Consider the following 17,559-nt stretch of genomic DNA (forward strand, 5'->3'; position numbering starts at 1 on the left):
CTCCCTGTAAGAAAAATATATCACTGTGATATCATATTCTCATGATCCTTCTATTTATTAATATATTAATGTTGTATTTGGACAACAATCATCATTCTCTCACTGACTCACAAACCAAGAGGTAGAGTGTCATAATAAGTCCGTCGGGACTGTTAAATAAAAAATGAAATACATTTTTGAATTATTTGATCAACTGTAAAATGCTTAGCAATTTAAAAATCAACAAGATTAAAAAGGGGATAGTTACTAGTTAGTTGAGTTTAAATAATAAATATTATTGGATTCGCATTACATAGCATTAACAGATAAATATACCGATCAGAATTGTAATAATTGAGGTAATTCACGACGTAATACGTATGTAATAATAATCATTAATGTTGTGTAACTAACTATTCCTTCCTGATTATCATTCTTTGCCGCGCGCAAAAGACGATTCAAAAGTCACGTGATGTGTTAAAGCCAATCATCATTGAGATTGAGAGTTTGCGACTCCCTCCTGGCGGCTAGCAAAACATCAACAAAGGTGTTCCTGGTGTCCCTATGCCCGTTTGGTGTTATCCTTTTTTCCGTGTTTTCCTCAATTTTCTGAAAGAAAGACACCGAAAGATCGGCTGAATCATGAAGTTTCGAGGAAAAATGACAGATGCTGGGGCTGTGCGTCAGTTGACAAGTACATATGTATAATGTATACATTAGTAAATAAATAGATACATGCATAATTTTTGTGTCATACATAATATGACATGTACTCAACGATTTTATGATTTTGATTAGCTTAATAACTCTTGATCACACTGCTACATAATAGATACATACATAATCATAATAATGTATGATATGCACATAATAATTTTATTGTAAAAAAGTTAAAGTAATGTGTACTCATTCATCCACTTTATTTAAAGACTTGGCAAGCACCCTGGCTAAAATGAAGGCTGCCTCTGTGACCCTGCGACTATCGAAGGACCTGTCTACCTTTTCAATGTGCGAAGAGGCTGGCAGTGGAGTGATTTGTTGGTGTGCTCTTGAGCAAGGCCAGCTTTTCACTGAACTAACCCTAGAAGGGGCCACAGCCGAGCACAACCAAATCTGCATGCACCTCAGTCCAGGTATTATTGCGGCAAAATAATCTATTGGTTCTTAACTCGACATTTTGTTGCAGCTTTGGTGGCCAGTGCACTAACCTCGTCAAAAAATGCCTTGGGCGTTGCCAATAGTGTGAAATTGAAGCTGACCAACAAGAAAAGCCCTTGCCTCACTTTCCAAATTGATTTGGTAATGATAGTTTATTTATTTCTTACAATCTATTTAATATTTTGTTTTTAGCCAAGCATCGGTTTGAACCCAAGAACATGCATTCATGATGTTCCAATAACTTTGATTCCTCGCTCTGAGTGGCCCTTGCATGAACACCCAGAAGTTCCAATTCCAAATGTGAGCTTGAAGTTCAATAAGAAACTTTTCCCAAGTCATAATTTTTATTAGATAAGCATCCGTGTGTCAAGCGTAAAAAAAGTGAGGACCGTGATTGACCGTCTGCGCAAACTGAGCTCAAAGCTGCACATTCGGGCCTCCAGCAATGGTGACCTTTGTCTGCGAACTGAGACGGACGCTGGCACTTTTGCAACTTTCTTTCAGCATATGCCCGTCATTCAGTCAGGTAAAAGAACAGTCTGTGCCAAAAGTTTAACAATTAATCTCGAAAAATAACAGAAGACACAAATGACGGGAATGTACAGACTGTCTCGCTGTGGATCGACGCGAAAAAAATTGCTCAGTTGCTGGCTAGTGATCAGTTAAATACTGAGTATCTCACACTAGGTATGATCTTACTCATTTTATAATTATTTTAACTTATCAAATCATTCTCGCTCAGGTCTCATTGATGACAGAATGCTGCACGTGATATTGACACAGAATGATATGCACCTGCATTATCTCATTGCAGCTATTTCCCTCTAACATATGGTACAGAATCTAGCTATTTATTCTCTTATAAATATTTGCACTTAAATGAAATGTTAGCTTGAGTCGCTTTTAAGTGTAAGAGCCAGGCGTTATTTAAAGAGAATTGTTGATGTTTGCAAAATCCTCTTTACCAATGCATAAACTCATCGCTACAGATTCAGTTGAAGCCAAAATTGACATTGCTAGCACTAAATTTTTGAGAAAAGTGGCTGCAAAGTTAGCACTCTTTTCAAATGGAGAGTACTGTCTCCTTACTTAATATCTTATTTTATTTCACAAAAAAAAATTCCCAAGTGTCATACACTATTAAATGAATTTTGATGAGAGGAATCAAAATCTGCCAAGAAAATGTGGTCAAGTGTTGTAAATTGCGCAGAAAATTTGAATAATTTGAATTTTTACGCTAGCAAAGTCCTTTTTTAGTTGTTGAAATTTTTAGAACAATTTTTGTATCCATTGTCACCCTGTATAAATCCCCTTTAAAAGGTAAAAAGGTTGATTTATGCAGAAAAATGTAACGTCCGCGATGGTTGTGTATTAAATTGAATGATCATTGCTCTGCCTTACGAAAAGATTGAAATCTTTTCTATTTGATCTACACTAGCGGTATATTATTTAGCTATAAAACATGTCTCTCAGCAGACACAGTAATAAATTAGTAAATGAAGTACTACATATTGTAAACTGCGTTAAATCAGATTGAAAAAACTAATGAGCACGCCTTAAAATTACAATCTACTTCTTTGCTGCAGAACAAGGTTGGTTTATGACGAAAAGAAATAATGTTCTCCTAAAATACTGACTTAAATTTACTATAGAAATCTTATTGCTCTATTAAATTCCCGAGGAGTTCAATGCTTTTAAACAAAGTGTAGTTCCCATTGCCTTTTCAGACTAAAACAATAAGAAATGTGCGATTAACCACATGGCGTGGAAATTATCTGCTCTTTAAACTAGTGATATTAAAACTACTAAATATTTGCAAGTTTAGAAGCTCAGAGATGAATTTTTAAGTGAGCCAGTAGCCAATGAATCAATGTTTTCGCTTTTTTACATATAAAATATTCGCGTAACCCTGTTTAAATTTAAATACTAATTGTGATTGTGATTTAAATTAGCATGTAGTGATAAAACTTGTTAGTTTGATTATCAGAATATGGATATCATCGGACAATTTGTCGAAAACTTACTCCCAATTTTGAAAATCTTCCCTCTGAAAATGAAAACTGGAAGCATTACTGTAACAGCGTGAACAAAATTTTGAAAAAATGGTAACAATTAAAATATTTTGGTTTTTGGGGATTTTGACACCCGAGAACGATATTCGGCGTGAGGGGCGACACATGTAAAACCAAAAGACAATAAATTGCGAGCAAGACAAATTTCATTTCAATTTGAAACCCATTGGAACAAAAATTAACGTTTTTTTTGGCACATTCGATTGAAGGTATAGCGAGGTATTGCAAATTATTTTTTATTCAATGGTTAAAAAGGGTAATAAGTGTTACTTGTTTCTTCGGTTTCTCCAATTGACCAATTATATAAACCCTTGGTGTTCGGAGCCGCCAACAGATGGCGCGACTATAGACTCTTTAAAAATTGTCATGGCATTTCTGCTGCGATTTCGGTCTCTATCCTTCCACAATGCATTCTTAACTTTATATGCTTTTTTGACGTGCTGAAAACCAGAATTAGTTCAGTCAATAATTGCCCTAGAAGCGTGAAAAAATTGTTTTGATATAAGTGTTTTGACGTTAGCAGATTTTTTTAATTTTTAATAAAACGTTCATTATGAGAGCGCCTACACTATTAGATGAAAATTTTTAACGGCCGCAAAAGTGAGACGAAATCCTCCATACAACAGAAGCGTCCTTTTCAATCCCGCGAGAAATATTTTTGTAACTATAAATACTACAGAAAAAAATAATCAGTTTATTCGACTGTGTGGTTCGTTATAATAGGCACTAAAATTGCAAACAACGTGGATGCGAGCTACACTGGGAGTATATCGTTGTGGTAGCGGCTAATGACTGTAACTACACTTGGTAGCGAGCGGCGAATGACTGGTAATTCAAATACCTCGGCGTTTTTTACCTTTAACTGCACTTCGTTACCAAACACGGTTTCGTGCGTCTTTTGTTTTTTTTTTACAATGATCTACACCAGGACAAAATTTTACACCATTATGATGGTTAGAAGCGTGATTTTTATGCCATCTAGTGTATGCGATGACAATACATGCAGCAATCGCAGAAATCAAAACTCAATAATCGCCGACATTGTCATCGCCAAATCTCGGGTTTAAGACATCAGAATTACAAGAACAGCACACCGTTCAACTCGTCTAAACCTTCCCTAGATAGCCGAAGGGTTTGGAAGGTGATCAACCCTCATCCCCCTTCCACCCTGTGCACTACAGATAAGATAAAAATCGCGTTGCTTAGCACTTTCAGACACTTTTTCTCTACAAAACAAGTCTCTTAAATTAAAAAAATACTACCCTAAATTGCATTGGCTATCTATAGGAAATTGAGATGAGTCGAACGGTGTGCAGTTTTTACATTTTTTTATAATTAGAACCCAAGATTTGGCGGTGGCAATGTTAGCAAAAATGCATGCACGCGCTCATAATATAACGTTAAACTTGATCTTTGCCGACATAGTCATCCCTAAATCTCGTATTCTAAGCTCTAGACGAGTCGAACGGTGTGCCGTTTTTGCATTTCTGACACTTTGAACCCGAGATTTAGCGATGACAATGTTGGCAAAAATCAAATTTTATGTATGCGTGTATGGTATGTATTTTTGCTAATATTTGTCAAATTATCACATAATTACGATAATAACCATAATAAATATCAAATTGCATAACTGTATCTTTAATTATTTGCACAAATCAATGTCTTAAGGCAGCATAATTACTTGGTAATCAAACTCAAATGTTTAATACCACCTTCAGGGTCAAGTTTTGGCTATAAAATAAATTAGTGAGACGAAGATTCTTATGGTGTGACGGTATGAAAATAGCTTCACGATAATGTAGATTTTAAATATCGATATCGATTCTACCAACTCATAACGCAAATTTAATAAACTCGTTTTAAGTCTCTCCTGTAAAATCGGTATCGATGTAAATAAAGGTAAAAAACGCCGAGGTATTTGAATTACCAGTCATTCGCCGCTCGCTACCAAGTGTAGTTACAGTCATTAGCCGCTACCGCAACGATATACCAAAGGGTGGTATTATAAAGATGCCAGTTAGTCAAAGCTAAATCCGGGGTTTCCTTCACCTCTCCCATAAATCAAAACCCGCGCGGAGGTCTTTGGCCGAAACGAAGCTTGGCAGTCCGAACAAAAAGGAGATTGTTTGCAGGGTTGCCAAAAACCCGCATTTTATTAAAGAAAATGCAGTGCCGTGTTAAAAAAAATCTTTTTTTAAATTTTTACCAGTTCCTTGCAGGCCATGTTTGCACTTCAGTTTTCAATAATTTTCTAATTGACTTGAAAATTTTTTAGACAGAAATTTTTGGAGAAGTAAAGATAAGTAAAAATATGCACAATAGAGTAAATTTTGACCACCTTCTAACCACAAATTTTAGATTTTCATAGGGGAAAATCGAATAAATTCATTTCTTGCGCAAGAAATTGGTAAAAAAATGAGTGGTATAAATAGTTTAAAACCAGTGGGGAAAAAACTGTGTGGTAAGCCAAAAATGCAACCCTGATTGTTTGTTTAGGTGGTTGTATGCGTGGGTGGCGGAAATGCCTTTTGCCGCAATTGTCACGAAAGTCTTTAAACTTGCTGGTCTAGAGGCTGGTCGCTTCTCGTTGCCAGGTGATATCTTATTCCTCCGTCGAGATTTTTTCTTCGTTTTCGTTCGTTTTGATTCGTGTTCTCATCGAGCACAAGTGTCATCCATCATGTGAAAGGTGAAAGATATGTTTCTTTCACACGTTATGAGGATAAATTGGGAAAATTTTTCATGATAAATCGTCTGGTGTGGCCACTACCCTCCACAGGGTAGTGTCATCGGCGTATTGCTCGAATTGAATTTTTTCTAACAGTTTTTTGCTGTGTATAGCGATGCGCTGTGCGATAAAATGCGCCGTGCGATGGAGCGCAGTGCAGCGCTCTGCTGTGTAGCGATGCCTACAGACTGAAATATAGCGACGAAAGGGAAATTTGGTCAGGAAAAATATAGGAGTTTTCCCTTCCTGCCTTTTTGGAATCCTGCTCAATTGACCCTTTACCCACTTACATGCACCGATGGCCTATGGGTTAAGGAGAGTAAAACTTTATTCTCCTTACAAAAGCCGGGTCTAGCGGTCATACGCAAGTGCTTTGGAATCCTTGCTGCGAAGGACATGTGAAAAAGAGAATTGAATCAAAGAATGGCCGTTATTCTGAAAAGTTTTTTGGTCTACATCTGGGAGTTAATGACCCTTGGGGGGGGGGGGAGTGAGAAAAGGGTAGCACAGTGGTCAGAAATGATTTTTTACTGGAAAAGACCTGCATTCACAGTCGAACTAACTAGACTAGAGAAAGCATCAATATTGCATCATGAGTAAAAAAATCCAAAGCTCAAAATTTTGAAAGTTCATGCAAATTGTCCACCATCTAACCGCGCAATCAGCGTGATCAGGAAAACAATAAAAAGAAACCGATTTGATAGAAGTGCTCCAAAATTTTCCTGAACTCTGCGACAAAACAAATCCAAAATACAAGAATGCGAAGTACAAAGACACAGTTTTCCAAAAACTGGACGAGGAATTGAATTTTCAAGGTACTTCCAATATTTTTATTAATTTTTTGATTGAACCAAATTTAGATTGATGCAATTACACTAAAATTAACCCAAATAATTTCTAAGAAGCTAAATTATTATCAAAATATTATTATTATATTTATGTTAGGCCTTGAGTAGTTTTTGATAAGTTGTTGTATTTTTGCATGATTTTTGGCCCTGTATTTAAAAACGCGTTTTCTTTTTTATGTAGAAGGAGAAAGCAAAACACTGCCGAAGCAGCTTATAAAAACGGCTTCAGACAGCAAAAAAGAGACTATTAAAAAAAAACGATAAGTGGAACTGCTTCCTGCCTTGAAACTTCTTGGCAGTTTTGGAAACAACCGCTCTAATTTCTGAATGATTATGTTGGTGTCATGAAAAATAAAACTGTAAGCAACTTTCCCAGATTGAAATCTTAAAATTAAGACGTAAATTAGTTTTCTAATTACTTTTTTACTGCACCTACCAACCCACTGAAAATATTGAGCGTGATGCGAAATGACCGCAGATGTTCCAGAGTTGACAACAATGAGTGCTCAGTGTCAATCAGAACATTCTGCCAGGCAGTTGGAGACGGTATAGCAAACAGTTTAATATGAGATAATCAATCATACATATTATGTAAAATGTAAACATTGCAAGAGTGCTCACTTTTAAAAATAGCTTTGCGGAGACAGTGACTTTTTAATTTCAATTTTCATTGTCGAATTGATTGTTGTCCTTTTCTTGCGACAAGGAAATTCACGTTTGGTTGTTGATAAAAGCTGCGCAGTTTTTTCTGCGACCAGGACGTTTTGCTGCCGGGGTTCGCTAAAACCCGCATTTTCCGAAAAAAAACACTGCATTGCAAAAAACTTTTTTTGCGAATTTGTCAGAAACACGTGCGTCTTAAGGAAGATAGAAATGTCTCATGGTGGATGACCAAAAATAGGGACTTGCCAAAATCAGTATAAAAGCCACTGTGTCAGGGTTCAACTATTTTGCGATGCGCAAAAAAGCACCAGTACCTTTTTTACATAAAAGACAAATTGAAAAAACTCACAAGTTATGGGGTTTCCGCATTTTCCGAATTTAACCTTGAAAAGGTCACATTAGGTGCCAATAAAGAAATATATTTTGGAAAATTATGAATGTTCTGTTGTTTGGTGAAACCAGTGGCATTTTTATTGATTTTTAAAAATCACAATTTTTGGTTATCCATTAATAGAATTTTGATTTACCATAGAAATGCACGTGTTTCGGAAAAAAGCACCAATTTGCAGAAAAACCCGTGAAAGAACAGTTTTTTCTATGTAGTGGGTTTTTCTGAAAAACAGGTTTTTTCAAACCCTACACTGGTTTTACCAAGAGACCGAAAATTTTATCTGAATTGCTTCAGAGTTCTGTACCATTGTAGGTGTTTACACAGTACTGTTTTGTGGGTGGGCCTCTAATTCTAATACGCTATGCTGAGGTTTACGTGGTGTAGCTCAAACTATTTCTTATGAGTTAAGTTAGTTTAGCCTTAATTTCAGTTTAATTTTTAATTTGAAATTAGATATTTAATAAAAATCATTTCAATCAAACCAAAGTTAAATTATACTATCTGTTTACATAGCGTTTCCGTAGGCTATAATAGTGGTTTTCATCCAGCTTAGCAGAAACTAACCGCAACGTTTGGCGCCGCGTGCCGATACGGCGACTTTTTCGGTTTTCGCGATTTATTCAAATACACATTAATGTAGGTTTCCTAAATATCAGGCCATTTAGACCCACGAGCCAGTCCGCCGAAAATCTCATGTGTTAAATCAGATAATAACTAATTGTGATTCCCGCATATATCCTCTTTCCCTATATTTTTAATAAATCGCACCGCGCCTACAACGAGTGTAAATTAGTGCGTGCAGAGTGCAGCAAAAAGGAGAAGAGTTCTTCTAGAATCCTACGCCTTAGCTGCGTCCACCACACGAAAGGAGAGGTTGAGAATTATGCGGCCCCTTGATGTGCACCTGCTCTGCGCTTTACCAGGAAATCAATAACTCCGTACTAAGGAGAATAGAGACTACTCTACTCTCCTTACTCCGTACCTGCGTAACAAACATGTGCTGCTCTTGAGGCAGCACGACAGCAGGAGCCCTCGGCACAGTGAGGAAGGTCATGTTTTCATTCACTAACATTGCACAACAGCGTTGCCGATGTCCAACAGCAAAATAAATAAATATTTCTCGGGCTATCGAAACAGCATGGTTAAATTGTTTTAAAGGCTATTCTTATCACTGGGAGTTGGGGCTTTTGAGTTGGAATGGTCTTGCATTTCTGCGTACTATTTATTTTCTCTCGCGTTTGAGAACACATCAAAAAAGGGCTTATTGGTGGGTGGCCTAATGAAAGCACAAGCACATAAGAAATTCTTGTGATGAGCTGTTTGTTGTCACGTCACTTTGCCTTTTTCCCCTTAGGGTGAGAGCCAGTGAAGCAGAAAGCATTACGTTGGTTGACCCGCCACCATTTTCCTTGATTTTAGAAATTTTAGAAAAAACCTTAATTATTATTATTATTTATTCTCACACTTTGTCATAATACATAAATGTTATCACAAGTCAAATACAAATTTAAATCATGTGAGAAAGGGCGACACATCAGGAAAACATATTACTATTAAGACCCTGCCCTGGCGGACAAGGCGTTTAAGAAAACAATCTGCAAGAAGATTAAATTTTACAACAAACCAAATTTATTCCGAAAAATCATTACATTATGTAATATTTACATCAAATTTACCATATATTATAAACAAAGCAAATTGCATTGGAAAATATGGAATACCTTATTATTGGAATGCTCTTGGAATATATCTTAATACTATACTTATTTATTGAAATGAGATCTTTATAATGATACTTGCTTTAATTTACATTATTCTCATCACGAAAATAAAAATTTACATTTTGAAATTAATAATTTCTGATCATCTGATGTATAAGAGCAACTTTTTTTGCTCTTTTTATCCCTGTCCGAGGACCGGGAAGGGCGCGCACTGCACTAGAACGAATGCTGAAACCCGGGTCCCAATAACACCGCGAACGGATAACATGGGCGCATCAGGCCGCACAGGGACCCAGCCCACTGAAGTTGTGCTCAAATATGCAAATTCCTTTGGTACATACATGCGATTTATGGAAGACCATAAAGGCCACTTGCCTCCGCACCGAGGACTGCATTGAAACGCTAGACATTCGTCCCGTGAAGCTAAATCACGCATGCTGGAAAGGTGCAAACCAGCAAGTAGCGAGTCGGCGCCGGTGCGCCTCCCAGCCCGTTGAGCAATTTGAGCATTTCGAGTCACTAAACTAACCACTTTTTGCCATCTCTCACATTGGGTAGCCAGTATTAGATATCCCAACTGCTCAAATACCTCCCATTGCTTTGACACTCCTGAGAATGCTTTAACAATGCGAGCCAACGGGCTGTTCTTCCGCGCGTAAATATCGCAAACCCTCCCATTAAAACTACTTAATGTAATGAACCTGTGTTTTGCGCAGTTTTTTTGCAAAATATGATTTTAGTAAAATTCAAGAGTCCACTTTTTTCAAATTTTGATTTTCAACTCGTAGCATGTGGATATATTTGTTTTCCTAACTTCGCCTGCTTTGGAGGGCCATGTAGGGATATGTGTTAAATGTTTTAACAAATAATAAATAATCAGATATAATAAAATCCCATTCTGATAATAAGGAAGGTCGTGTTTAAAAAAATAACAATAAATAAATCTATCGTTTTTTTTTGTAATTTGCATTTCTCCTGCTAATTTCACAATGCAAAGTGAGCAATACATCGTTATAATACGTAAAGTTTTTCCTTCAAAATACGGTTTGTAGCTAGAGCCAAATTTAATTGTTCTCTCAAACTTTGATTTTCTGATCGTAAAACGAAGATCATATTATTCAAATTGTTGTTTTCTTCTTTAATTTTCATCAGCTCTTGAGCTATTTGTTCATTTCTTTGCTTTACTTTAAACCTCGATTTTCTTGCTGACTCGTTATTTTTTTCCCTCTTCTCCTTGTATGTGGGGTCGTCTCGGTTAGAGGAGCCCGTTGTTGATCTCTTGCTGGCAACGTGAAGAGAACTGGGCGTGCCGACCGCTCTGTTCTTGACGGTGTTGTTTCTCCTGTTTCTCGGGGTGTGTATCGGACTGCTTGATCTTGCCGGGCAGCTTGGCTCTGACGGAAGTGAGATGCCCTAAAAATATGACCATGCTCATTGTCAATAACCCCTTATTTTATTTTGTAAAAATTGTGTAGTTTTCATGTTTAAACAACCACTTCTGCCGTTTTATTTTCACGAAAGTGTGAAAATTCGGAATGAATCTAGAACTTTCTATAATTTTGCTAAGTTCTCTTTGGAAGCAAGCAATAAGAAGTATCGATAAATATAGATCTAACCTGCATGGAATGGTCAGCATGCTGGGCCTCCGCGTTTTGCTTTATTTGCTCTTGCTGTAGAGCCAGGGCGCTGAACGGGGTGTTCTTCAAAAGATCAACCGCTGGTTGTCGATATGCAACCACAGATAAAAGCATCGGAGTAAAATCCATATTAGGCAAGCTGCAGCCAGGTGACGGAGCGGGCTGCGGCACTAAGCCAGGTGATTTCGGGGCGCTCGCCTTATTCGAAAGATCAAGCGGCAATACGCTATCCATGTTTTGCTGCTGGAACAGGACATTACGAAAAGATTTAGATCTTCAAAAACTGCAACGTGGTTTCCATTTGCGAAAATAGGAAATTTCAATATTTAAAAATTTTGGTATCATCGAGAGTCGGGATCAGCTGTTATGTATAGGGGCGAGTTTCGTTCCGCTCACTCTCGTGAGCTAATATATATAGCCGCCGCTGCAGAGATTCAAACGCGCCGCAAGTGATAAATGATGGTGCTGATGGCGTCAAGAAATGGGAATTGTCATTTTAAGCAAACAGAATAAAGTTATTTGAAAAATGCGACCACTCGAGGTTGTTTTCATGTTGAATATAATTAAAACCAGGCTTCATCCTCGTTGTTAAAAAATAAATTAATCTTCGTTTTTATTCCTCGGTCAGTTTCGACGTCGAAAGAGGGTATAGTTTTGGAGGCGGTGGCAATGTAATGCTCAGAATTAGTAACCCAAGCCACCTGCTTTGTGATGTTTGGAAGGATATTTTACGCGCTGAAAGGGAAAGATTTAGCTCACGGAACAAAAAGGGTCCCTAACACTACCACCTGAGAGATGTGCGTAGTTTTAACAAAAGGGTGTCTTAGAATTTTTACATTTGGTCTTTGCGGAGCTTATTGCCTCAAGTGCCTCTCATGAATAGGTGGGTGATTTTTGTTAAGAATTGTATGGAATTTTTCGAATTTTTGTGATTTTAGGTGTGACATTATTGCATTGTTGTATAATATGATTGTAATTGTAACTCATGATTAGGACGTTTGTGATGACGTCGAAACTGGTCGAGGAATAAAAACGACGAATTTATTTTTTGACAACGAGGATGAAGCCTGGTTTTAATTATATTCAACAAAATAAAGTTATAGCATGCGAATAAACTGATAAAACAAGTTTGATCGTTTCGAAAGATAATTATTATGTCTCTTAAAATTATTTTATTTTTAAAAATTTTCAACTGTCCTTTATTGTTATTGCATAGTGAATATTTTGCCTTTATTTGCATAGGTTAGAACACAGCATAAATTTTGCAACCCTAGTGACGCAAGCATGAGCGATTAGTCTGCGCATTCTTGAATTTGACCTTATTTTGCCGAGAGTTGACGATCGATTACGCTTACATTATCATCTCAACGCGAGGACGCGATACGTAACGTGATGAATAAATTGTATTGTGATGCGAAAATCCACACTCTGAGGTATTTGCAATTCGATTCGTGTTGCCTTAACAGATAAATCAATTTAATAAAATGTGTTTTACAACATCCCTTTATTGCTTTGTCACAACCACGCGATTCTCTTGCTTTACTTCATGAAAGTGCCTTATTTTTAACTTTGAAGCAAAGATGAAAAAATTAATTATATTTTAGCTGCTGTTCGTATTAAAATGTTATGGGGGCCGCCGTGCAGATCGAGTTTGCAACCGGCACGGTGGGTTCCCTCTGCCCTCTGCTCCGCTAGCTCTCGTTGCTGCAGCTTTATTTTCAAGAAAAATGCATTTGTTTCGGTAAAAAGCGCAAAATTGCGGCAAACGGCAAACCCAGCAAAAAAGAGTTTTTAGCCATGGAGTGGGGTTTTCCGGTAAATGCAATTTTTGTGAACCCTGGAAGCAATAATAGAAAAAAAGAAGTCACTGTCTCCAGTCTCCACCAACCTATTTTTAAAAGTGAGCACTATTGCGAGGCTTACAATTTACATATTGTTATTTACTGACAAAAAAAGCTAATTTTATAAGTAAAGTAGAAATTTACGAAATACGAATCTGGTAAGGGTCGAGGGGGGACTAAACAGGGACAAGGTTAAGAGCTAACAGGGACAGGGACGGGGCAGGGACGAACCCGAGAGAAAAAATGGGACAATTAGCTAACTAACTTTGCAACTGGTCAATTGACAATATTAATTAGCTGACTAATTGTGTCCTCAATTCATCGATATTACAATTTACTATAAACTCTGACAATAAAGGCAAACCCAATTTAACCCTTATTAGTAATGCACAGCAATAAATATGATTCAAATAAAACTCTACTTCGCGACGCACTTTACGGCCAGCCGTTTAGGCCGGTCTCTGTTCACTCACGTCAGTCTAATAAACCAAGTTAAAAATCAGTAGTTGAGTGTTTACTTCATCCGACTACCGCTCCTACAAACGAATCAGTAAGACATAAATTTTTTTCTTGAATATTGTTTACATTTTCATTCGAATTCCAAATAAAAATAGAAATGTATGCTAGAACACTCAAATCAGCTAGCCTCGCAAAATCTTGACCAGCCGCTTTGGTTTTAGCTCACGCGCAGGCACGCCAGCCGCCGGTCAAAAATTCGAAAATGGAAAAAGGAGCTTCAGATACTTGGGCCGTTTGTTGGCCTATTCTCATCAAAATCTAATAATGTCCAAAATATTGCATTCAATTGTTTCCGCTAGTTTAAAACACGCAAAGCGCAAAGTGAATTTTGTTCTCTCGAAGTGAGGGGCGCCGATCCGTATAGTACCTGATCAAGTTGTCAGTTTAATTTCTTTTCCAGTATGGAAAGACGGAAAAATGGAGGATATGATGCATTTTTTCCGTTTACTCATTCAACAAAAATATTATAAAATTAATTTAATGAGGAGTGGGCCGAAATTTCAAGGGGCAAAGAGGTCCACCGAAAAGTAGTAGTTGTTATAATAAGCGGCGGGGAACGCAATGAGAGTGACACAATCCAGAACAGAGGGCTAAAAGACGGCGAGCGAACAACTTTTGGGGTTGCACATAAAATATATCAGAGAATACATGAAAATAGTATGCAAAATACTCACCACAAGTTGATTCATGTTGCCTCTTCTTATTGGGTTTAGCTGGGACAAAGAACGAGTAAACGTGGGTCTAAAGGGTTTGGATGAGACTATCATCCTGCAGAATCTCACACGCACAGAGACCGCAGCGTCGCGACCGTCGCGACTCTTCTCTAGCCTCGGTCTCAATATAGCCTCTTTTATTTTTTGTTATATTTTGGCTCCTCCTCTCTATCCCCCTACCCTATGCATTCTCGAGCATTTAATATCCAATCGTTTACTGGTGCGTGGAGTGGAGCTGCGGGAAATGGAATCGAGTGACAAAAAGCATGAGTGTTGCAGGGTGCAGTACACAACACAGTTAACAGTAAGATTGATCCTGCTGGATACAACGGAAATACACACATATATGTCGTGCATATTTATGGAATATGACAGGCTGTAAACCACTACCACTTTTAAGAGCGAATCTTTAGGGGGAAAGTTTTTGTAATTCTGATGGTTAAGAACCCGGCATTTGGGAGTTGCAAAAATAACAAAATTTGAAACATTCCTATTTTCTCATTTCTTTCTGCGCGCACCCGCGCTAATATTATTTATAGGGTCAAAATAAATTGTTAAAAGCACCACTGGATGGAAAGCTCGTTTAATTTCCAAGAAAATGATATTCATGGCATGTGTGCTAGAGCGTATATTCAAGAAAGGTTTTTCTGTTCCTGTCCTGACCTGTTCCGGGAAAAATTTCCTGTCCTGTCCTGTTCCTGTTCCAAATTTGGATTTCCGTTCCTGTCCTGTTCCTGTTTTTTTTAACTATACATTTAACAAATTGATATTTTATTAATTTTTATACCTGTTTTTTGTTTGATTTTAATTATTTGAAGCTTCTATTTTGACAGATTTTCAAAGTTTTTGAATTATTTCTGTTGATATATAATTCCTAATTCCCCTCTATGAACTAAACGGAAAAATACTATGCACCCTGCACAGAATTTAATATCCAACAAAGTATATTTCGAAAAATGCTTAAAATGAAAAAATTGCAGAAAGCCCCGAAAAAATGTTATTATTGATACAATAGATTGTTTCGGTAAAAAGCTTGTTTGTTCGAACACCACTTTACTATAATTAAAGAGTTGTGCTTTTTTTTTAAAAAAAAATCAGAGCAAAATTGTAAAAGCCGTGGATAATTTTCAGGCTAAATGTTTAGTTACATGAAAGAAAGTAAACGTTGTAAAGCAGTATCAAAATGAAAAGTTATGCTATGTATCTTTAAATGAGATTAAGTTGATATCATCATTTATTTATTAAACACTCTATCATGTGTACAACGAAGTAAATATTACAATTTGTCATTTTATTTGGCTGGGCACTTTCCAGCTTGTGTGTCAGACTCATCTTGTTTTTATCACAACTAAGGAAATGGTAAAAGTCTATACTCTCATCACAAAGTTTACACACACCAAGTAGGTAGAGTTTCGCTATGAAATTCTGTTACTTTACATAGCAAAAAGTGGAAGCCGTGACAGGCATGGCGTTATAAATTTGATATAAAAGATCAAGAATGGAATTGTTTTTGAAGCAAAATTAATTCCTGTCTTGTCCTGTTCCTGAAAAAAATTTTCTTGTCCTGCCGGATTCCAGGAAAAAGCAGGAATTCTTGTTTCCTGTCTCCATTTCCTGTCTGAATACGCTCAAGTGCAAACCTCCCGCGTTGAGTGCAAGTTGCATATTTTTCGACGCATTGTTGCTTTTTTGCTCTCCAACCCATTCAGGCAAAGGAATTCGGCAAAAGAACCCAAATAAGCGGGCCCAGGCCTTGTCATCCAACCGATATGGAGCTTAAGTCCGGCCGGCCGGCGGTTATACTCTTGAAGAGATTCACGGTGGCCCGAGCAAAGGAGACCACTTGTGTGCGGGGTTACAGGTAGAATTCCAATGTAAATCACGAAAGTAAAAAATAAAACAATGGCGCACGCGCGAAACATCGTTTTGCTCTCAAACGGAAACGGAGTTTCCTTTTCACAGATTTCGTTTTTGTTGCGTTTGCGGCCTCCTTGAATTCAAGGTGTTTACTGGATATTTTTGTGTGCCCTCGCGACACCTTTCGAAAACATTTTCTTTTCCATTCCCAATATACCGTTCGACGAGCATTAAAAAGTTAAAAGCACTCGTGTTTACGTAAGCGGGCATCAGATAAAACGGTGCATGTTGGAGGCAAACAAGCACCTGGAGTTCTCTGCATCTCAGCGTTGCTTTTACTTATTCTATTTTTAGTTGATACGGTGGATGCTACGCGTCCTGTTAACAAACATACGGTTGTTGTGATGGCAAAGGGAGCAGCGGGTTATGGAGGAATTATTACGTATCCCCAACAGGATATAGATGTGCGGAACAATTGAAGACAGTCTGCCCTGCTCCTTTCCAAATTTTTCCACCTGCCGGCGGTGTTCTTGTTTAATTCGCGCCAAGGACAGCTATATTCACGTTAATTTTATCTCTTGAATGTAACCAGAATAATCTTCCAGAGAAAGTGGATCGGATGATCGGTCAAAGGGTCAAAGCAAGTAAACATTTGAGTAACATTCACGAGACGAGCAGTATTGGGGTGAGCTATTTTTAGAGCGTTTTCACCCGGCACGCAATTCTCGCATCATAGTGTTCTGTGTGTCACCCTCATCCTTTCATCATCCATATGACTCATGACACATCTGCTGGGGCTTAACAAATGAAAATAATGCTTCGTGTATTAGGCATGAGAAAACAATTTCCTTCTGCGCAAAAGTTTCTTCACCCCAAAATTTCTCAAGATCCATATTCATTATACAATGAAGAACACAGGTGCATCAATATTAAAAGAATTGGTTTATTTGACTTTCCGCTGCATGCTTATGTGCAGGTACGAATAAGACATTTTTATGGCGTTTTGTCATTCTATTAATATTTTTACTCTCTTTTGGATATCCAAATTAACCGGTGTTTGCCTAAAATTACCCTTTTTTCATGTCTTTCACATAACAATGACGTGACGAATAATATAATGCTTTTATACAATAAAAATGGAAGGTAATTTGAGCAGTTCGGAGATCTAATGCTGGCTACCCAATGCCAGAGATGGCAAAAAGTGGTTAGTTTAGTGACTCGAAATGCTCAAATTGCTCAACAGGCTGGGAGGTGCACCAGCGCCGACTCGCTACTTGCTGGTTTGCACCTTTCCAGCATGCGTGATTTGGCTTCATGGGACGAATGTCAAGCGTTTCAAGTCCTCGGTGCGGGGAGGCAAAAGTGGCCCTTGAATGGGCTGGGTCCCTGTGCGGCCTGGTGCGCCCATGTTATCCGTTCGCGGTGTTAT

General features: G+C 37.7%; 1 protein-coding gene across 1 annotated transcript; it reads left to right on the forward strand.

Annotated features, from left to right (window-relative positions):
• Nucleotides 1-511: 511 nt before the first annotated feature.
• Hus1-like (Hus1-like checkpoint clamp component) lies at nt 512-2,241 on the forward strand. Its single transcript, XM_065490764.1, has 7 exons — nt 512-673; nt 909-1,112; nt 1,166-1,278; nt 1,330-1,437; nt 1,489-1,663; nt 1,717-1,824; nt 1,880-2,241. The coding sequence occupies exons 1-7, from the start codon at nt 622-624 to the stop codon at nt 1,963-1,965; spliced, it is 846 nt and encodes a 281-aa protein (XP_065346836.1). The 5' UTR covers nt 512-621; the 3' UTR covers nt 1,966-2,241.
• Nucleotides 2,242-17,559: the final 15,318 nt, after the last annotated feature.

The sequence above is a fragment of the Cloeon dipterum genome, chromosome 4, assembly GCF_949628265.1.
Source record: "Cloeon dipterum chromosome 4, ieCloDipt1.1, whole genome shotgun sequence".
NCBI lineage: Eukaryota > Metazoa > Arthropoda > Insecta > Ephemeroptera > Baetidae > Cloeon > Cloeon dipterum.

What these genes read in the sequence shown, in the direction of transcription:
- Hus1-like (XM_065490764.1), top strand. Translation starts at nt 622, where the DNA reads ATGAAGTTTCGAGGAAAAATGACAGATGCTGGGGCTGTGCGTCAGTTG. An exon ending in GGCTGTGCGTCAGTTGACAA is followed by an intron (nt 674 to 908) that starts GTACATATGTAT and finishes CTTTATTTAAAG; the next exon opens with ACTTGGCAAGCACCCTGGCT. An exon ending in CAGAAGTTCCAATTCCAAAT is followed by an intron (nt 1,438 to 1,488) that starts GTGAGCTTGAAG and finishes AATTTTTATTAG; the next exon opens with ATAAGCATCCGTGTGTCAAG.